This window comes from Zootoca vivipara, chromosome Z2 (assembly GCF_965207765.1).
Source record: "Zootoca vivipara chromosome Z2, rZooViv2.hap1.1, whole genome shotgun sequence".
Taxonomy (NCBI): Eukaryota; Metazoa; Chordata; class Lepidosauria; order Squamata; family Lacertidae; genus Zootoca; species Zootoca vivipara.
This window is the reverse complement of record NC_142585.1, coordinates 43,723,588-43,746,148: the sequence shown is the minus strand read 5'-3', so window position 1 is coordinate 43,746,148 and position 22,561 is coordinate 43,723,588. Positions and strand designations below refer to the sequence as shown.

Below are 22,561 nucleotides of genomic sequence, written 5' to 3'. Positions count from 1 at the left end.
ATGTACTGTATATATAATTGGTGGTTGGATGGGGTAGGAAAGGCAGTCATGTTATACTTTCTGATATTTCTCTTTATGTTTCCTGTCATAGCTGTGTGCATTTTTAGGTTAAAAAAATGGAAACAACATAGAAAAGTGGGATTTGGTGCTTAGATCATTTTTAACTGCTCTATTAATAACCAGTCAAACTATGCTTTTTAAAAGCAAATCTTAATTAAATCAGCTTACTACAGTTGTTTCACTTATTGAGAGGGCAACAAAAAGACTTTTCATCTTCGTATGTATTTAATGCTTAAAATAATTAACACATAAAAGTCAGCCAGGACCTAGTGTGAAACATTGAAGTTTTAATCCTGAACAAAGTGTAACTTAGGGAACAATGCTAAGTATAAGTGCATAAGATATAATAAGAGGCCGAGCAGTTCTTATTGGTGTTTTGTCTCCAAATACCAGCATGAATGGGACACAAAAGGAAAAAAGAATTGCAATATGCACTGTATTAAAAGAAACAGGAAGCAAGCATAATACAGTAAAGGTCATTTCTCCCCCAAATTAGCCTTTGCCAACTTGGTGCCCTCCAGATGTTTGGAACTGCGATTCCCAGTTCCCGATTGGTCTAACTCAGAAGATAAGCCATTTTTGGCTTACAACAAAATGATTACTATGAGTAGGACCTGCAACAAAAGTGTACATTTCTCATCTCATAACAGGGGTGCTGCTGATCAGGCTTCTGGTCAGCTTGCCATTCAGAATACAATATGCTGCGGTGGCTCAAGCAGGCCAACACACATACACAACCCCAACCCCCCTCCCCATTTTTATTTTCCAACCAACACTCAGCAAGTCCATTGTTCATGGAGGCTACAGATCAAACTAAGTATGCACTGGGAAGGTTGTACTAACTGCTGCATACGGCAGGAGTAGGAAACCTTCTGCATGCAAAGCAGATGCTCTGTTCTGCCCCCAAAGGGCTCAGTTATTTAGTGGTAGTATTAGGCAGAAGGAATAATAATGTTGCCCCTTTAAGAAAAGGTAGTGCCTTTCCCCTTTCCAGACCTCAAGGCAGGCTGGGAAATGAAGGCACAGTAATATTTTAGTTTCTGTTGGCTCTGATCAGAGCGGGGAAACTTTCCCTTCCCACCTTTCTTTCCTTGCAACTTCCTGTTTTAGTTCATGAAAGTTCGGGAAGTTAGGCAAGATTACTCGTTCTTACAGAACTCCATAATTATGGAGCTTCCTAACCACATTCATTCAGAGTTAGGGTTGCCAGACTCAATAGAGGACAGGACTTCTGTGCCTTTAATTGCCCTGCTCTCTTTTGAGTCTGGAAACCTTAAAGAGAAACCAGCAGACCCTTTGTTTAATTTCCAGAAGTCCTGTCCTCTATTGTGTCTTGCAACCCTATTCAGAGTCAAAAGTCAAAAGGAATGTGAGTCCATGTGTCTTCTGAACTTAAACAAAATACATGTTTAAGAGCTTAGTGGAGTTTTGTTGCATACTATCCAGATTGAGAGAAAAGTCTCAGGACAGAACATGCTCTACCACTGAGTTATGCTTCCCCCCCCCCACAAGGCAATGGATGGATGTCCGCAAAGACAAAAATAAGAATGAATTTGGGACAGTAATTTACCAAGGACAGGCAACAAAAAGTAGAAACTGTGCCAGGTAAATAGAGACCACTATTTCAAATATTCTGAAATGTTTTGTGCATGACATTCTGACTTTTAAAGTTTTATTTATACTCTTCCAGTAGCATCTCATGCCCCATAAAACCACATGCTGGCTCACAGTTAAATCAGAGGAAAGAATCCTGGCTGTTGGATCATAAATGTCACTTCCTGCATTACTTAAATATTCTTTCACTACCCCCTGCTGCCCTCCCTCTCCCAAATCCAGAAATCTTTTAATTGAATTGCTGACCTAAGCATGCCCCTGCTTTAGAGGCTGTGAAAGCTGACAAGACCACAGGTTGTATTGACGTAACTCTAGGCCACAGCTAGATAATATATGGGCACAGAACAGAGTTAATACACCACAGTTTAAAGGGGGGAATTAATTCTGCAGTGTTTTCCTTTGGACTGTGAAAAACTCTCTCTGCTCTTCCTTAGAAGAGTTATTCATGCTGATCTGCATCTTGAAAAGTGAAATATAAGCCTCAGATTACATCACAGTAGAGCAATATGACATATTTGACGAGCTGGCCCTAGAATTTGCCAGATCTATTACAGACAGTGCAAATCGTTCCATATATTGTAAATACGTATATAGTGCACCATCACTGTATATACATATCATCAATAATTGGGCCAATTGAAAACCACTTCACAAAGAAAATTCCAAGCCTCCGCTGATATTTTGCAATAACTCTCTCATCTCCTGTACTGCTTGATGAAAGATACATTACACTAGGCTGCCCAGAACCGTAACTCAGAAGGTTGTAAGGCAAGGCAAATGTTCCACCTGCTACCACTTAGACCAAAGTGGTTATTTTCTCCTCCTCTTTCTTCTTTTTAATGTGCATTGCATCAGTGCTTTAAGTATTTTCAAGTTTAGATAACTGCATGCAGATACCTGGAGAGAGACTACGCACAGACCAGCTACCATTGCATGCACACACAAACACACACGAGCAGAAGAACTGATGCTCCTTAGAAAAACACCTCACATCACTTCCAGGATTGCCACTAATGGCTACAGAGTGTGAGCCTTAGCCTACGGAACAGGCTCAATCACTGAGAGGGATCTGGGAAGAGCACAAAGGCGCTGTGCACTCCAAAAGCCCAAAATTGAATTTTGGGCGCTGAGGATTGGGCGGTGCCGGTCGGCGAACTCTCCTGTCTGTCCCACCACACAGAAAGGAAACAGCAGAGGCAGTGTGGGGGGGAGATGAGACGGGATTGAGTCGCAGCATGGAAGAAAAACATCTTTACCCCTTGGTGAGAAGCCTCAAGCTCCGGCTAGGATGCAGTAATCCCTTCCAATTAATTTAAAGCCCTATTGGATAAAGATATTTGGAATTAAAATAATCAGAAAATTATGACGGGAAAAGTTTCAGGAAGTCTGCCCAGTTCTGGCGTTACCTTCTGTGATGCGTGCGTTTGTCGGTCGGGTGAGTGATTTTCAGCATTTCCCTCCCAAAAAAGCTCAACAACTCTGGTCCACCTCCCCCCATTTTCTTAAATTGGAGTCCCCAAAGTAGGGGGCGTCTTATACACGGAAAAATATGGTATCTTCTTTGATCCCTTTCCCATCCTTTAACAAGCTAGTATCTTGCCAAAGTCCTCTTTACCATCATGGAAGGTCAATGCCACAAATCATTACAATATTTTCACACAGTTCAATTCTTGTAGTTATTCCCTAACAATTATGAAGTTCTCGTTAATTCCCTCTTGCATTCCATTAATAATAAATCTTCAGGGGAGGCTTGCCAGATCACAAAACAGCAAGTAAAAAGGTAAAAGGGACCCCTGACCATTAGGTCCAGTCGTGACCGACTCTGGGGTTGCGGTGCTCATCTCGCATTATTGGCCGAGGGAGCCAGCCTACAGCTTCCAGGTCATGTGGCCAGCATGACAAAGCCACTTCTGGCGAACCAGAGCAGCACACAGAAACGCCATTTACCTTCTTCCCACTGTAGTGGTACCTATTTATCTACTTGCACTTTTTGGCATGCTTTCAAACAGCTAGGATGGAAGGAGCAGGGACTGAGCAATGGGAGCTCACCCTGTCGCGGGGATTTGAACCACCGACCTTCTGATCGGCAAGCCCTAGGCTCAGTGGTTTAGCCCACAGCGCCACCTGCGTCCCTTAGAACAGCAAGTATAATGTATATAAAGAAAGAGTAAAGGCTCCCCTCCTCCTACATACCAATCAGGTTACGGCAAAAAATCCTCTCCAGTGGCTGATTCATTTAGCAGGTTACCTTGTCTTCTCAGTCCAGAACATTTCTATTACTTAAGTCCAAATCCAAATCCATCTTAAGAAACAGAAGGACCAAAAAATACTTAGTGCCTCCTTCCATCTCAGGGAACCGCCCAAAGAGATCAACATGAACCAGAGCAAATGGTCTCTGACTAATCCTGTCACTTTTCTGATAAGACCCACATTTACTCTTTAATTCTTTGCATATATTGAAAGCTAGAAAAAAGTGAACTTTCCCCCCCCATTTTGGACCCTTCACACAGCTCAGACATTTTAGCCACATTTTTGAAATTTGCAATCCCGATGCATCTACAGTCATACCTCGGTTTAAGTATGCCTCGGTTTGAGTATTTTCAGTTTAAGTACTCCGCGGACCTGTCTGGAATGGATTAATCCACTTTCCATTACTTCAATGGGAAAGTTCGCTTCAGGTTAAGTACGCTTCAGGTTAAGTACAGACTTCCGGAACCAATTGTGTTTGTAAACCGAGGTACCACTGTATGCCATAAATGTAACCAACCATTATGCAAAGCTTTATTGCACACTCTCATGCACGTCCCGGACTCTTCCACATAGCCTGGTTGGTCTTACAACACATACAAACCATTTTTCAGTGGAGCAGTGGCAACTTTGCCTGCCTTCTCTACTGTACAGCAAGAATCAGAGAAAGACACTTTAAACCCTGTTTCACAAGACATGATACAGACATTAGATTATTTTCCAGACAAGGAACAATTAATACATTAGGCATTACAGCGTCAAGACTGTGAACGTACACACTGCCATGCCCTGCTGATTCATGCACTCTGCCATCATCAGCCAGGACCATGCATGCAGGTGTATTAGGCAGCTCCTCTTCAAAAGACTGTGGTGTACAAACTAGGGACTTAGATTATTCACTGTCAATTATCCAACATAGACGGGCGCCTCCATGGGATTCCTTGACCATTGAGCCTGATGCTTCTTCTGCTGCTTCTTCTTAGCAGCTGCTGGCTGCTGTTTGGCTTTGCCATCACCCAAATTAGCAGTGCAGTTCCACTGAAGATGTTTTGATGATCCACATGGAAAACTGTATGCTGACTCGTATGCACAGTCACCGGCCTCTCTGGAATGCTGTCCATCACCAGCTGCATCCCTTCCCCCATAAGGCCTCCCACTTTCTGGGTTGCATTGAGGGGTAAACTCCTTCCTCTCCTGGCGTTTTGACACCTCCGTCAACGATCTCCCAGTGAGATACTGCATGGTCCCTTGCTGCTCAGGCAGAGCCTCAAGAGTTAAGACTAAACTGTTCCATGATTTATTCAGTGATGACAATATGATATACACCTTCTGCTGCTCTGAGTAATCCTCACCAAGCTTGCTGAATTGTGAAAACAAATCACACATCTTTTGCAGATGATCTGAAACACTTTCACTTTCCCTCAACCTGGCTCTATACAAAGCCCTTGTTCTTGCTCCTCACCGAAACTCAGCTGTATCTTGATTGGCAGCATCTATTCTATGCGCACATGTGATAGATGGGAATTTTCCAAACTTAAATCTGAATAACATGGGATTTGTCCTCAAGCCTCTGTTGCCCATCATCAAGATTCCCAACAGGAGGATTCATTGCAGTGCTCCACGATCCCTCCTGCTTCAAATACGCCCACATCTTGTCACTCCAGGATAAATAACTGTGTTCATTCAATCTTTCCATCGGGAAAGAAACTGACGTTGAAGCCAGCGGCAACCAAGCTATCAGCTGTCCTGGACCGGTGATTGATTACTCACTCAGAGTGGCAAGAACACTGCTCAACTTCTGGCCCCACAAACTCTCCTTGCTGGCTTGATCCTCACAGGCAACTCCTGGTAACACAGATTAGCTGCCGTTTATGCATCTGTGCCAACCCCAACACCTTCACAGGAATTAACCCATTAACCCTGTTAAAGATTTTATTATCTCCAGATCACATTGGTGTGTGCCAGCCCTAATATCGGCAGAGATTAGCCTTGGACAGCCGCCTTGGAAGCACATCAAAGTTCAGGTCACACACAAAAGACAACAAAACACTCATGGAAGCAATAAAGATCAATCAAGTAAGTTGTTTACTTGAGCAGGTCATAAAATGCATAACTTTCTTTTTACATGCATTTACTACAGCTGTCTCCTGTAGGAACTGTGCATGTTTAGAAAACAATTCCCACAGCAAAAGTTCATTTTTTTTAATTAAAGGTTTTCTTGGTTTACAAAGATATGTGCAATGTCTCTCATAACATTTTTACAAATCAGTTTCATTTGCTGAGATATTGGGGAGGAAAGGGCAAGATAGGTAGATGGGGGAAGGGTGGGGGTGGGGTCAGGTGACAATGCTTCTATTTTACTTGATGTGTGTGGGGAGCAAAAGTTCATTTGTAGACTAAATAATTCAGCTCTCACTGCTTCTTGAATCTTCTTTCTGTTTCTGGAACGAATGATTGAATACACTCCCAATCACTCACCCCAACATACCAAACAAATCCAGGATTACTCTGAAACAAATACTCTCATGATGTGAAGCCAAGAGAAAATCAATAATATGGTCTTGGAGTAAGTACTAATGATTCCTGCAATAAAAAAAAAAATGTAATGCAATGCAAATATATATTACAAGATGTCTGGTCAAATTACACAGGCATTACCAAATCTGTAATAACCCAGTCCCTAGTAAGTTTGCTTAAAGCAATATTTCACTAAGTTCACGGGAATCTGCTTCCCCTGAGCTTGATACTGCAGTCCAAGATGTTGGTCAGGGAGGGAGAAAGGCAGGTATGTAGGTTTAAGCACCTTTCCCTCCAGAAAATAAACTCCCTTATATTTTCATAACAGCAGGGGACTCATGAGAAGTGGTTGGTGCCCACTGAGGCCAGTAGGACCAAAAGCAGGGAAGCCAACAGCAGGTAGAGCCAGAGCTAATAGCATGCAGAGACAATGACAGGTGGAGCCAGTTTCGTCCCTATCCTCTTCCCTGTTGATTTTTGCAAATGCAACACTGAGACTAAGAAGGTGTATGGCAGCCAGTGTCACCCATTGGGTCTGTTGTAAATAGGAAGGCAGGCAGGTGGAGGCTGGCTGAGGGCAGCCTGGGGTTGGTGGGACAGTGCCCCATTCACTTTAATGGAACAGCCTTCACTAGGACTCACATCTTTATGAAGCACCCCCCCCACACACACACACATACACACACACATACAGCATTGAACCCTCATTCACATGGTCTTCTTTCCATGCCAGGAGCTCGCATGGGCAATAAATATATTTGGGTAACCAATGTGGTATCCTGTAGATGCCACTGGGTCCCAACTCCCATCCTCCCCACCACCAAACACCTTGCTCTCTGCAAGGAAAAAAAATCTAACGTGGCAGGTAGAGGTTTGAACCTAGCCCACTCCTCTGTCTGTGCTATACTTGCTAGAGGACATTCAAAATTATTATCCTCTTCATTGCAGTAAAAAAAATGAAATAATAATAATAGAAGAGGAAGAGGAAGAGGAAGAGGAAGAGGAAGAGGAAGAGGAAGAAGAAGAAGAAGAAGACCATTTCATGAACTTTCATTACACCCCAAATCAGGGCTGGATCTACACTGACCATTTTAACTTTATTAGAATGATATTAGATATATTGTTCTAAAACATCACAGGGGATACTGGTAAATTTTTTAAAAAAGTTCCTTACCTTGTTTTGTCTATAACAATGCAGCTTCCCTATTGCTGGTTCCTGGTTGCTCTGCAGCGCCCTCTGATGTCACATTTTAATAACGCATTATTAACCCTCCCTGAATGTTATAAACCATGAGTGTACATCCACCCCAGCTGGTCGCAGATATTAGTTTTGAAGCTCTCCTGCAAGTAGAAAAAGTAGCATAGATGGAGGAGTGGGCTTGGCTAGAAAGCTAATGGATGCATGACACGCCCGCTCCCCGGCAACCCATTGCATTGAGTGGAAGAATACAGTTTTTGTCACAAGGATCCAGAATATGTGATGGGGCATGCCAAGAACATTAGAGCATTGTTACTGCTGTAACAATTTGTTACTAACAACTGTTTTCTCGTGTATATTCTGTACCATGAAAAATAAATAAAAACTTTATTTTAAAAAAGAACATTAGAACATAAGAAGAGTTAACTTTTCCAGATATGGTTACTCTAAATCTGACACCCTTTCCTTTTCCTTTTGCGGCTCTACACAACGGAAACTCAGAGAGTAAAAGATTACAAACACACACATACACATATGCTTCCGACCAGGCATTCCTTTTTCTCAAGCTTACTGCTTCTGATGCCTCACACATACAAGAGAAGCATCCAGCCTTTCAGCTGGATTTTGTGGTAGACAAAGCAAGCGTCAAAGAGCTTTTGAGAGATGGGAAAAATTGAAGGTGATCTTTATGAACATCACCGCTGCTGCTATAACAAATTAAGCCAAGTTTTCTCTGAGATTGAGAACTTTTAAGATCATCTCACCCATTTCTGTGATGGCACCCTTTCCCCTTTCCCCGTTTAATCCAAATTAGTACGTAGGTAGTCAGCCACTGACGTGCTTGCATCTGAGCCTTCCCAGCAGAGGAGCCAGCAATGGTATCTGCCTGTGTCTTGCTGCTCAGCCTGCCTCGGATGAGATCCTTTGATTCCGTCCAAGGCAGGAAACAGTGATTTCGATACACGTGGAAAATCTCCAGCCAACCCCAACACATTTGCCTTCGTGACCCCCAAATCTCCCCCCACCAGGCCTTTTCCAATCTAAGAAAAACTGCTTCATATTGTTGCAGTTGACCCAGAAGTCAATTTTAACAATTTTTAAAGAAGAGCAGAAAACCAGCAAAACTAGAACAGCAAAATAAAAAAAAAACAAGATTTGAAGATATAACCAGCCTTCCAGAATAACTGAAAATACTTTCAGTTATTCTTCAGAAATACTTCAGAATAACTGAAAAACAACATGAGAAACTGTTGTCTGGGTGTGTACACTTTTCCTCCTCTTTTACTCAATGCTACCGCAGATAGAATCTGTTTCTGTCTTGAACTTTTTGGTTACTTTGTTCAAACAGAAGGAGCATTGCCTTGAACTGGGTGTTAAGGACATCCAGCTATGCTTTTAGCAACTACCAGCTTTCTCTCACATATGTTGCTAAACAGACTATCAAGTAGTAACAGCTCTTTAGCTGCTATTGATTGGAGCTGGATTTGAACTCTAAGGTACAAATCCCCAGAGCCAGTCAACCTATCCAGCCGCTGATATTTGAAAGGGCAATGAAAGGCTGAGCTGAAAGTACATTTTTCTCCCAAGGCCGTCTGCTGCCTCACGCTTGCTTGCCTGGACGTAGAGGAGTTCAGCGTAGAGGAGCTTGGACACTTTTAGAAACCTTGTATGCATTACAAGCCTATCTACCTATAAAATGGAAATAACCAACCAAAAATATTGCCTGGAGCACAGCTGTGTTGTTATTACAGAGTTGATAGTCTTAAGAGGAATGTGTTGCCGGTGGGTAAACTGGGTAACTATTTCAGAAGAGTGTGTGAGAGAGCTGGACTGTGTAAAGCCTAGACAAGAAGAGAAGTTATGCAAAGGGCACAAAAGGCATTGGAAGAATTAATAGCAGACAGGAAAGAGGAGGCAGAGAAAATGGATCGAAAGAGTAGGAGCAAAAGGGACAATGAGAGAACGAAAGATAGGATGAAAGATTAAATAAGTAAGGCAGAACTGAAGAGAAAACAAAGCTGATGAGAGATATTAACGCAGTGGTAGGCAAGAAGTTTGTTGAAGGTAGTACAACAAAAGGGCAGACCTGAGTAAGAGATGGGTCTAAGTGACAAAGTACTGAAGCAAAGAAAAGGATAAGATGGGGATTGTTCCTAAGATTTGATTTGATTGAGAGTTGTGTATGAGAGATCCCATTCAAGGCCCGGTGAACTGAAGGCTTAGAATAAAATTATCGGAAGCAAGCAGAAGTCAGCCAAGGGGAAAGGGGAGTGATGAAGCTGTTTGAAATAATCTTTAGGAAGGACTAAGGGTGGTGGAGATTAGCAGAATGTGGGAATGGAGAGGCGAAAGGTTAAATAACACAGTAAATTGACTACTTTTATCAGATAGGAGGAAAGTGGAGACAGCTTGCAAAGCATACACAAGGGAGGAGAATATATAGAGGTGGGGTGGGGAAAAGGCCCCCTACTTGTAGTGATTTCAATTTTTGTGACTCCCTTGTGAATTCTTTGTTGTTCCTTTTGAAGGAGAACAGAAGAAGAATCTTGCTGGATTAGGCCAAAGACTCATCTAAAAGCCCTCTAGGCTGGTGGATTTTTCTGTGTGAGAATATTCGGCGATATGCATTAGTTCTGGATTTCAACCACATATCATTCCACTTTATTAATAGTTCTGCAATGCTTCTCCAATGTTACCAAATTATTTTCCTCTGGAGGGGTACTCTTGCACTGCAGCGCAACAAAAGCAGGACAGTCCCTCCCTCAACCCAAACAGTTGTGATATGAAAAGTTACAGGATTTTTGCAGGAAGCTACAGGACTGAGCAGTATGGTAAAACTTTTGTTGGTGCAAAGAGGAATGAAGAAGGGATTCTGTACAACCTTCCAAATACCACCATGAGCACACATCACCATGAATGTACTGAGTCAAATATTCTGTTTCTCACAGTAGGCAACCACATGTCTCTTTTAGGAAACCCACATGCAGGACATAAGGGAAACAGTCCTTCGCCATTGTCAGCAACTGGTATTTGGAAACAGTCTGTCTCTGACCCATTAGAAGCTCTGTCCTCCATGAATTTGGATAATTCCCCTTTAAAGCCATCTAAGTTGATGGCCACCACCACATTTTGTGGAAGTGAATCCCATAGTTAAATCTATGTGCTGTGTGAATACATACTTTTGTATGTCTCTTGTGAGTCTTCCATCATTCAGCATCATTGGATGACCCACGGTTTAAATTTTAATTGCAGGGCCAGGGGAGACTTCTGTTGATTCAACTGCCACATGCTGGCTCAGTGTTTCATTGTGTACCCACCTGCAATACCCCAAAGTGCTCTCCCTGATCAGCCACTACCAGCTCAGATATCATCAGCGTACATGAAAATGTAATTAGTTTTTTTATCTGTTAACTTACAGTTAAACTGCACCTCCCATTTTATTGCTGATGGAGGCGTCGTTTTTTAATTCTTTGCAGTCTTTCTGTTTTTACTTTCCTTGAATAATATGGTGTTATCGGCAAATTTGACTACCATACTTGACTGATCACAACTCTGTCATCAGTCCCACTATAGATCCTTAGGGAGATTCCCCCCCTTATATATGTGTCCACTATGAGAATGTCCCCATGATACATAAGGGGGGCTGTGCTCTTGCACCAGGACTACTAAGTTTAATTTTTGACAAGAGACTTTGTCCTCACAAATTAATGGGAATGATTTGTTTTTAAAGAAATATGTGTAATGGGGCTTTAAGATTTTGCAGGGGTGATGGTGGTGAGATGAAGTAGAGAATTCTGAGCTGGTTTTAGCAACAATATGTTTAAGTACACTTGGGAAAATATAGGTGAGTGGGAATCCTTATCTGCTAAGTGACTAACTAGAAGGTGTTAATATGTCTTCAGGAAGAGAGCAGATTTAGGTTCCCTGTTACTGAGTATATTTTGAGGCTCTCTCTTCAAGCTTATGCAACAAATTCAAAGTCTCCTATTCCATGGGGTAAGCCCAAAAAGCTGCATTCCATGAGGCTTTTTGGGCTTACCAAAGAGGGCTTTTCTTACGTTTTTATCCTCAAGTATTTTTTTAACACATATGTCCTATCCTCATACTTTCCCAAGCTTTACAAAATTCCTCACCCCAAGGTCATTTCTACCTACCTCTGTACCCAAATCCTTCCACTTTGTATATTTCTATTTCTCCTCACAAGTTCTTCATATCCCAAGAGTTTGTTAGTTCTGTAAAATTATCCATTAATTATTGTTGGCTGTATATTCCCCTCTTTGCCAAAAACCCACACATTCCAAGGACTTGAGTGGATGTATATCATATAATCTGAGTAGTAATTTACCACCCCAAAGTGGTGAATTTTTATTTGATTTTACTTGTACATCTTCTCCTCACATTCTGCAAATTCTGGGAATAGGTTCTTGTTTTTAAAACTATTCCCCTCCTGTATCCCTTACAAAACAGAGGGCAGTATTTTAAAGAGGCTATTTATATACACTTCCCTCCAATTTCTCAAAATACAAAAAGCATATGCATTTTCAAAGCAACAGTAGTATAATACTGCTTCTAATAATAATAATGCTTTCTGGTTTTTATCTAATGGACAGACATGCATATCTGCAATTTTTGCTTGCTTTGAAGAATTTCTATTTGAGCTTTGTGTCTACTTCTTCCCAGATATTTTGCATCTATGTCCCCCCTCCCCAATTTTGAATAGCAGGCCAGTAAACAAAAGTGGTGGAAGAATTAAAGAACCTCTTACTGAGGGTGAAAGAGACTCTTGAGAGTCCCATGGACTGCAAGAAGATCAAACCTATCCATTCTGAAGGAAATCAGCCCTGAGTGCTTACTGGAAGGAAGAAGCTGAGGCTCCAATACTTTGGCCACCTCATGAGAAGAGAAGACTCCCTGGAAAAAGACCCTGATGTTGGGAAAGATGGAGGACACTAGGAGAAGGCGACGACAGAGGGCGAGATGGTTGGACAGTGTTCTCGAAGCTACGAACATGAGTCTGACCAAGCTGCGGGAGGCAGTGGAAGATAGGAGTGCCTGGCGTGCTATGGTCCATGGGGTCACGAAGAGTCGGACACGACTAAATGACTAAACAACAAAACAAACATGGAAACATTGTTTGTGTACACATGTGTAAAAGTGCATTAATCTTTCATTGTAAAAGGAGGTTGCCAAAAAGTGAAACTGGCAGTGTGTAAAGATTTGTATAATGTGGTGTGTATAAAGTACATTTATTTTTAACATTGTGAGGGGAAACAAGGCAGTAAACTGGAACATCTTTTAAGTGTGGTTACAGGTAGGTAGCTGTGTTGGTCTGATGCAGTCAAAACAAAATTTAAAAAATCCTTCCAGTAGCACCTTAGAGACCAACAAAGTTTGTCATAGGTATGAGCTTTCATGTGCATGCACACTTCTTCAGATACACTGAAACAGAAGTCACCAGACCCTTATTTATAGTTAGAGGGTGGGGAGGGGTATTACTCAGAAGGGTGGTGGGAATGGGTGATTGGCTGGTAGGAGTGGTAAACCTGTTGATGACTGTTAATGACTGTTAATGACTGCAGTTGGTCTTGCAGGAAAAAGCAAGGGATCTCATTATACATGATCAAGCTTTCTTTAGCACCTCACCCCTTGCTTTTTCCTGCAAGACCAATTGCAGTTGTTAACAGTAGTTAAAGGTCATCAACAAGTTCACCACTCCTATCAGCCAATCACCCCTCCCCACCCTCTGACTATACATAAGGGTCTGGTGACTTTTGTTTCAGTGTATCTGAAGAAGTGTGCATGCACACGAAAGCTCATATCTATGACAAACTTAGTTGGTTTCTAAGTTGCTACTGGAAGGAATTTTTATCGTGTGTGTGTGTGTGTGTGTGTGTGTGTGTGTGTGTGTGTGTGTGATGAATGTGAAGTTCTTTGAATATCTGAAAGTGCTGTATAAATGCTAAGCATTATTTTTAGTGTTTGTTTAAAATTTATTTTAGTGAGGGGAAACCCAGCCAGCCAGTAAATGAATGCAAAACACCTCCAAGTGGTGAAAGCATAATGAAAAGTCTAAATGCTATTATTAATAATATAATTATTATTGTTCAGTCTTTTTTCCCCTTTGTGTGAAGATGGGTTAGGGCAGTGATGGCAAACCTATGACACGCGTGTCAGACGTGACACGCAGAGCCCTCACCGCTGGCACGCGCCCCATCGACCCATTCGTGCTGTTGTCCCCCCCCCCATTTGTTCTCCCGCTCCTCCTCACGCTACAGCTTGTCTCCGCTGTTAAAACCCAGGTCCTATTTTGTTGTTGTTGTTGCTTGTAGCCAGAGATTGGTTTTTTAACCCTTTCTGTGCTGTTTTTCTGGCGCTTTGGCAGACTATGATTGGGTGTAACGGCATTTGTTTTTTAACCCATTCTGTAAGAAGGTATTATTCGTCATTTATTTCTGTTCTCTTCCCCCCCCCCAAAAAAGCGTAGCAGCTTTTGGGCATCCCCCCCAAAAAAGCAAAGCAACTTTTTCACCTCCCCCCCCCCAAAAAAACCTCCAAAACTTTGGTCAGCAGCTCCCCCCAAAAAGCTCAACAACTCTGGGCACTTTGTGATAAATAAGGGGTTTTTGGTTTGGTTAAATAATTGGTTTTTGGTTTATTAAATACAGTTATAAATTACAATAGTGGACCCAGGTGGCGCTGTGGTTAAACCACAGAGCCTAGGGCTTGCTGATCAGAAGGTCGGCGGTTCGAATCCCTGTGACAGGGTGAGCTCCCGTTGCTTGGTCCCAGCTCCTGCCAACCTAGCAGTTCGAAAGCACGTCAAAGTGCAAGTAGATAAATAGGAACCGCTACAGCGGGAAGGTAAACGGTATTTCCGTGTGCTGCTCTGGTTTGCCAGAAGTGGCTTTGTCATGCTGGCCACATGACCTGGAAGCTATACGCCGGCTCCCTCGGCCAATAATGCGAGATGAGCGCGCAACCCCAGAGTCGGTCACGACTGGACCTAATGGTCAGGGGTCCCTTTAACCTTTATAAATTACAATTATACATTTTTGTTATTTAAACTATAAATATCGCGAAATTATGGTTTTTTTTCTCGAAGTGACACACCACCCGAGTTATGCTCGGTCTTTTGGCGAATTTTGACACACCAAGCTCAAAAGGTTGCCCATCACTGGGTTAGGGCAAGTGAGCTAGTCAAAATCTTTAAAAGAAGTTTGTGTAATGTGTTTAAAGCACACTTTTGTGTAAAGCACACTTTTTTGGTAAGGGGAAGTGAGCTATTAAGACCGCAGCTCTTTACCTGTTTACCTAGGAGTAAACCCAACTCAATTCAGTAAGACTTCTGAGTAGACAATAATAGGATTTTGCTATGATTAAAGTTGGAAGTGTGCTTGTAGGTACATTTATTTTTTTCTCATGTGAAGAAGTGAGTCAGTATCTACCGGTAAATCTAGAAAAATTAAAAAAGTGTGTGTGAGTGATGACCAAAAATTGCTGACCACACGAAAGTGCAATATAAATGCTAAGTACCAGTACTAATTTTCTAATTATTGTTTAGTTTTCCCTTGAGAGAAGGGCCAGTAAATTAAAGGATTTTATTAAAGGAATGTTTTTAAGGATTCAGGAGAGCAAATTTTATTTTTCTCGCCTGAGTAGTGAAATGAGCTTCAAAATTCATAAAGTTAGAAATCTTGAAGAAATAAATATGTGTATCTACGTGATACAAATCTCTTTGACCTCTTGAAAGTAGGCATACTTTCTAAGTAACAATGTTATTAATACTATTTCAATTAAGCCTGAGTTTTGCTTGTTTCTCTCTTTGGAGAAGCAAGTTAAGATCGATTAAGTTGGGGATATTTAAAGGGCTGTGTGTATGTGATGAATGCCCCCTCAATATCATTAACAATAACTTAACACAGGTGTGGTATTTTTGACCCCAAAGCTCTCCATGTTATCCTAGTTATTGTTATTAATAATAGTTATCATTGGGTTGAATTTATTTTTGTGAGCAAAGACATGATTTATGTTCCCTTTTTGCTTGTTTGAGCTGTGCTAAAAAGCACGTTTATATTTCTACAAAGGGAACAGTGTCTAAAAAGTCAATAAAAGTTGGAAATCTTTCAAGCTCAGAATTCTTCAAATTACTTTTAACTCTTCAAATGCTGTACACACACAGAGCCTAATCACTAATATTACTAATTATGATGAAACATGTTTTCTCTTGTGTGTATGTGTGCATATATATATAATAGCCTAATTACTAATATTATTACTAATTATTATGATTTTAAAACACATTTGCCTTGTGAGGGGGAGGCCTGATTATGATTAAATGACTTTTCCCCCTCTTGTGTATAATACTGTATTACAGTATATCAAATTATGATTATCTTTAAACAGGTTTTCTTTTCATGTATGTGTGTGAGGGGGAGGCATGATATACAGCCTAATTACTAATATTAGTGCTAAGCATGATCAAATACATTTTATTTATCGTGTGAATATGTGTGTGTGTATACACACACAGCCTAATTCTTAATTTTATTACTAATTATTATGATTTTAAAACACGTTTTCTCTCTCTCTCTCTCTCTCTCTCTCTCTCTCTCTCTCTCTCTCTCTCTCTCTCTCTCTCTCTCTCTCTCTCTCGTGTGTGTGTGTGTGTGTGTGGCGCCCCAGGAGACGTCTAGCCACCCAGACCGCGCTTTAAAGTTGGGACCTGTCGAACGGAGCGTGTTTTCGCGCATCCCAAAAGTAACTCACTTTGATTTTGGAAGCAGGTCGCTTGCGAAGCGGCGGCGGCCAGAACCTGAGCCAGCGCGCGAGGCGGAGCCAAAACGGCGGCGGTGGCGGCGGCTGCCGAGCTGAGGGGCGGCTGAGTCGGGGGCGGAGCAAGGGCGGGGAGGAGGCAGGCGAGGCAGGCTGTGCCCGGCAGGCGAGTCGCTCGCGTCGGCTGCTGCTGCTGCTGCTGCGACGTCTCCCTGCTCTCCCTCGGTCCTTCTCTCTCGCTCCCTCTCTCTCGCTCCCCGGATCCGAGCCACCTCCCCGCGCGCCCTGCGCCCCGCTCCGCTCGGGCATGGCAGCCCCTCGCCCCTTGCTGCTCCGCCGCCGCCGCCTCCTCCTGTTCCTGCCCGCCGCTTGCTCGTCTCCATCAGCGCCCGCCGCTGCGCCCGCCGCCTCGGCTTCCTTCTCTTCGTCGCCTCCGCCGCTGCTGCCGCTGCTGCTCCTGCTGACCAGCGGGCCGGGCCCTTCGGCGGGGGCAGCTGCCAGAGTAGAACCGGGCGGAGGAGCCGGCGGGAGGAGCGGAGGCAGCCCGTGCCGGGAGAAGACGGTGACGGTGTCTACCCTGCCGGTGCTGAGGGAGAGCGACGTCGCCTGGAGCAGCGGCGGCGGCGGCGGGAGCAGGAGCCCCCCGGTCGGTTCATCCTCGGCAGCGGCGGCCCCGGCTGCTGATTCTTCCTCTTCTTCGTCGTCGTCTTCCTCGGCTGCTGCTGCCGCCACCTCACCGGGCTCATCGCCCCCCGCGGACTCGCGGCTGCTGCTCTTCGTACGGACCGAGGTGCCCGGGCGCGTCGCCGTGCAGGACGACCTGGACAACACCGAGCTTCCCTTCTTCACGCTGGGTAAGGTGGCGGGGGGCAGCGACCCACAACTTGGGTGGGTGGGTGGGAGGGGAAGGGGGTGGGGTGTTCGCTCAGAGGTGCCTCCGTCCTGCCCTCTGGCCTTCTTTGTGGGAATTTATATCTGCCTGTCGGGAGCTGCTGCAAAAGTTGTTAGGCGACCCCCTGGGGTGGGGTGGCATCTCTTTCTCCCCCCTCCTCCCCGCAATTTATGGAGGCAGCGCATGCGACCCCTGGGATGGGGCAAGAAAGAGCTCCTCTCCTTTTTGTGGGATTTCTTTCTCCCCCCCCCCCATCTATCTATCTATCTATCTGGTGCTGCAAAAGTAGTTAGGCAACCCCCTGGGATGGGAAGAGAAAGATGCTTTCTCTTTCCCCAAATTTGTGGGCATGAAGAGAGTACTGAGGTCGCACATGCGACCCCCTGGATAGGGCAAGAAAGACTTCCTCCCCCCCCATCCCTTTATTGTGGGAATTTCTATCTATCTATAGCCTGAGGGTGGGGATATAAATGAGCTTGCCTTTCTCCCCACCCCCTTCCAATTTTTTTGTGGGCATGGAAGAGAGTATGGAGGTAGTACAAGCACATACGACCCCCCAGGATGATGCAAGAAACACATCCCTCCTAGAGGTGGGGGCATAAAAGGAACTGCAAGGATTGCCCCATACCTTCCTCCTCCTAGTGGGGTGAGGGTAGAAAGGGATGTATTCCCCCTGACCCCTTGGTGAGCATGGTGGGTGTGTAAAGGTAGATAGGTTTGCCCTCATGACCACACATAATATGGGGATAGGAAGAAGTGTCCCCTCCTTATGGATGTAGCAGGAGTACATCACCCCCCCCCAAAGGGGGGGAATGTAGAAAGACGCCCTTTGTGGGCATGCTGGGAGTAGACCATGGATATATGCTCCATCCACTTTTCTGAGCCTGGAGAGCTGAAAAGGTGCTCCTCTTGGCATGAGGAGGCAGCAAAGAAGTCGAGCATACCCCCTCCCACCCAAAAGGGGTGGAATGGGGTGCTGACACTCCCCCCCCCCCATGAGGGAATGCAAAGTAGAAGGGTGCAAAGAGATCTGCCAGCTTTCCCTGAAATGTCTCTTGGAAAGGTAGACTGAAATGGGGAGGTGGTTGTAGTGTGCAACCATTACTTACTCTAGGTGCTGTGCAACTGAAAAAAACAAGAACAAGTCCTTTGTGAGTTACTTGCAACCGAATGTACAGAGAGGGAATAGGTGATGTCTAGATCGAGGTGAGGAAAAATGTACAGTATAGCAAATGTGAGGTTTACTCCACAGAACTGCAGGTGCTCCTTGAAAGGATGGGCTAAAATGGGGATGTAAGATGTAGTGGATGACGGTGCCTAGTGTTGCGCTAGGTGCTGTGCATCTTAAATATAAGAACAAGCACTTGCTAACAGCTTATTGGAATGGCTTCAGCTACACATATAAATAATATTCCTGTAACATCTTATTGGCTAATGCTCTGGGGAGCAGGGGCCCAATTGGCCCATGATGGTTGGGGAATGTGGTGGGGAGTGCAAGGCTTGCTATACAGGAGTTGTGACTTTTCTATCCCCAATTCTCCCTGTGGGGATACATTGGAAGATAGGTAGGCTTGTCTTGTCTCCATGTATTCACATTGGAACGGTGGGCTGGAATGAAGGAGCAAGATGTTGTGCATTAATGTTGTGCTGGGAATTGTAAAAATCAAAAGCAGCCAATTCCCTGCATAGTTGCATACAAAAATTTGCCCACTAGGACTAGGAGAGAGAGACCCTACTTTGGGGATGGGGTTGCAAGTTTACTATGCTGGGTTGCAAAAGAGATGCCCCATGGGCACACTTACTGGGGATGGGAGAAGATCATGAGAGTAGTGAAAGCCCAGCACATAGGATAAATGGATTTGAGTGAGGGGATAACACAAGGGAAGGTATGGGTTTATTGAATGGCACACTTTGCAGGAAGCATTATATGTGCATTTAGGCAGGCGAGAACAAGATTCAGCAGAGTGGGCGGGAGGGCAGTGGCATATATTAGAAAAACCATTCAGGAGGTAGGTGGACGGATAAAGGAATTGTGTACATTGGTGAGTAGAATAGGAGAAGGGCATGTCTTGAAATGGTGCGTTGGAGGGAGGGATGCTCATGTGCTGAAGGCTGGAAGGATGCAGTGCTGTTCACAGACAAGAAGATTATTGGAGAAGAAGGGCATTGGATGAAGAATATGTTTCAGATGGCTATGGGCGGTTCAGTAGAAGGAGACACTAGGCCAGGGTGACCCTTCTGTAGATTGAAGGGAGCACACCATATCACAATTGCGAGCGGTGGGTAGGTAGGTGGTGGGACCCAAAGAGTGAGAGATAGTATGGAAATGAAATACTAAATAATAATGATAATAATACTCACTGATAGGTGAAGAGGATGCTTTGGAATTTCAGGGTTTAATCAATCCTAAAGTGATGGAGAACCAGTTGCAGGTGTTCCTTAGATAAAGTGAGGCATTGATAGGAATGGGTAGGTTTGGGAAGAAGTGATGATAACAGCTGTGGAACAGCCCGCTGCAGCAATTTCTTTGGCAGGAAAGAAGGAGATGATGTACTAGGATGCAATGTGCAAAGTACCAGTCATGTGAATGTCCTGGGAATGGACGTGAATGCATAATATGATGGCCTTGTGGGGTAGTATACCAGGCACGGAGGTTAATCGGGTAGGGAAAGAGCCAGTTTCAGACTACAGCAGGTTCTCTCTTAAATGCTGCAGAAGAAAGGGGGCAGGGATCCAAGATCTATGGTAGTGTAGGAGGAGCCGTGTGTGTAGATTGGGAGGGGTGGGAGGAGAGGAAGAGATATCTTGAACATTTTTGGGACTATGTGAAATTTCTCTAGGTTGAGAAGGCTAGTCCAGGTTAGGAAGTATAGAAAACCCAAATTGTTGTGCAGCTTGTCTGCATTAGATCGTATCAATAGTCTATAAACATTTAAAACTTTTTCTTTACTTAGGGCAAACTAGCCACGTTAAAAGCTGTGTACTGTGATTATTATTTTTCTTTTTATGTTTGCTAGGATGTTATAAATTAATAATAATAAGTTTTGTTTAAAAAAGAAAATATTTTGCTGCTTGAACAACCCCTCATGTACATTTGGAAAATCTTGCGATGGATCTAAATAAATAGTACTCAGAATAAGGGAGGTAAATGCAAGTTAGCTGTGCTCTGGGGAGTGACAGAGGGTGGGATGGAATTTGCATTGGTGGTGGTATGGGATTGTCTTTGCAACAAATTCTTGGTGGCACCACCATGGGCCAAAACAGAATGACTGAGAACTGTGAAGCGGGTAGGCATTGAGGGTCAGGAGAAGGAAGGCTGTGCTCCATTGAGTGGGAATGTTAGGAAAGGTGATTATAAGGTGTGTGGCCTGGAGGCTTGCTTCAATTGAGGTTGGTGTATAGGGGAACAATAATGAGACTTGTTTGGTTGGTATTTTGCAGTATATGTATAGGATTCTAAGCGCTTGTTTGACCCACAGTTGCTCTAGGCAACAGTGGAGAGGCTGGGTTAACTCCTGGCAAAGCTGCTGGACAACTTGTTCTTCAAGTTGCTATCCCTGGCTTCTGGTTTCTTCTGCTCCTAGTTAGGACAACTAGGTAAGAGTGCTAACACTATTGATTGACTGTAAATGATTTGGCTTATGCCTTATTTCTGTTCATGGGGGGGGGGGATGAAAGAGAGAGAGAGAATGCCTTGGGCAGAAACATGTTTGTCAATATGATATCCATACAGTTTCCAGAGCTTTGCAATGGGTTCATTTGAAGATGCTAAGCCGTTTATAGGTTTTCTTGCCATCTCCTGTTCCTCCCTTGCAGTGTGTGCTGGGCTGAGTAAATTGTCATTTCCATCCTTCAAGGATTGTTACCTTTGTCCCTGTGGATGTTTAAATTTAGGCCACATCTTAAAATGGAAAGTATCTTTCCTCTCCCCTGCCCCCTTTCCAAGCTGCCAAACAGTTTGAATTTTGTAAAAAGACATTCTTTATGCTGAGGCAGGAGTCTCTTTAGTGCTGCTGTCACTTTGCTGTGGCTTGATTTCCTTCTCTTGCAATTGATAGCTTAATTATCTTTTAGCGCTTTGTAATTTCCCCCCTTCCCTTCTTCTGCTTCCTGGTGCGTTCCATGTCCCCCTCCTTTATGTTCTCTTCGTCTGGTTTTGGAACGAGATCTGCAAACCTGCCCAGTATCTCTTGCTTTGGAGGAAACTCTGCTCATCTCCAGTGTGGCAAAACAGACTCTGTTTTGAAGCTGGATGGTGGAGTATGAGAGTTGCGCAAAGCGAAGGCTTTGTTCTAATAAGTATCTTGTATATAAATATTTTGTTCTTATTATTCTCATTCTAGTTGTCGTGGTCTGTCACTTGAGTGTCTCTCCAAGCTTTTGTGTTTGCTCCAAGCTTCCAAGGTTCTCTCTAGTGGGAAGAAGAGAAAGGAACAAACGCCTGTCATCCTGTGTGTACCTTGTTGCTCTTTTGCTCTAACATGGTGTGTTCCTGCCATGCCTTGTCAGGGTTGTCGTGTGTATCACAGCTAACTTGTTATCCTCACTAAAAGTAAACTGTTTAGAATTCTGCATCCAGAAGCAGGCTCTCTGCTCTGGCAGAGAACAGCAAAGGCAGTCTGTTGATCTCCACACAGCTCCTCTTTTATCTACCAACTTCTTCCCCTCACTGACACCTCAAAACCTTGCTGTAATTTGTGGATCTGCTTGGCGTTGTGCTGCTGCTGATTGGTGCTTAACTAGCTGTGGTTGTGAGTCCCCCTCACATGTCTTACATAAACTTAAATGTGTCAGGCTGTTGTGTAGGTACACATATATGCCTGAAGTGCAGCTGTCCTGGGCAGTCTTTAGAACACTGGCTATGTTTTTTAAAGCATTTTTTTTTGCTTTGATCAGGGAAAGTATATTGCTGATGAAAAATACAGCTTTCTCCATACAGCACTGAGCTCCTCTTAACCCTTCCCCAGTGATTTTAAATGCTGTTTTGTTTTGTTTTGCTTATTGTAAAATAATGCAAGAATCGCTAAGTAGAGCTTTCTGTTGAATGTGTTTATCTCACTAAAAGCACAATTTTATACTCTCAGTTACACTGGGTGATGAGGTTGCAGGATTTGGTGAAAGCCCTGTCACGCTAGTTGAAGTGGATTGAGAGTATGCTGCTACTGCGAAAGATACGCCAGAGACTGGCCAAATAAGGTGGGGTTGTGGCCAGCTGTAGGGTCTACCCATACTCCTTGAGATCATGACCATGGTCGTGTTGA

At 43.7% G+C, this 22,561-nt stretch overlaps 1 protein-coding gene across 1 annotated transcript in view; it reads left to right on the top strand.

Annotated features, from left to right (window-relative positions):
* The first annotated feature begins 16,555 nt into the window (after positions 1–16,555).
* Positions 16,556–22,561, top strand: part of ASTN2 (astrotactin 2) — a 608,691-nt gene continuing 602,685 nt past the window's right edge. Inside the window, exon 1 of the mRNA XM_035112940.3 lies at positions 16,556–17,262. Coding sequence (XP_034968831.3) covers positions 16,716–17,262 — 547 coding nt within the window. The 5' untranslated portion in view covers positions 16,556–16,715. The remainder of the gene's footprint in view (positions 17,263–22,561) is intronic.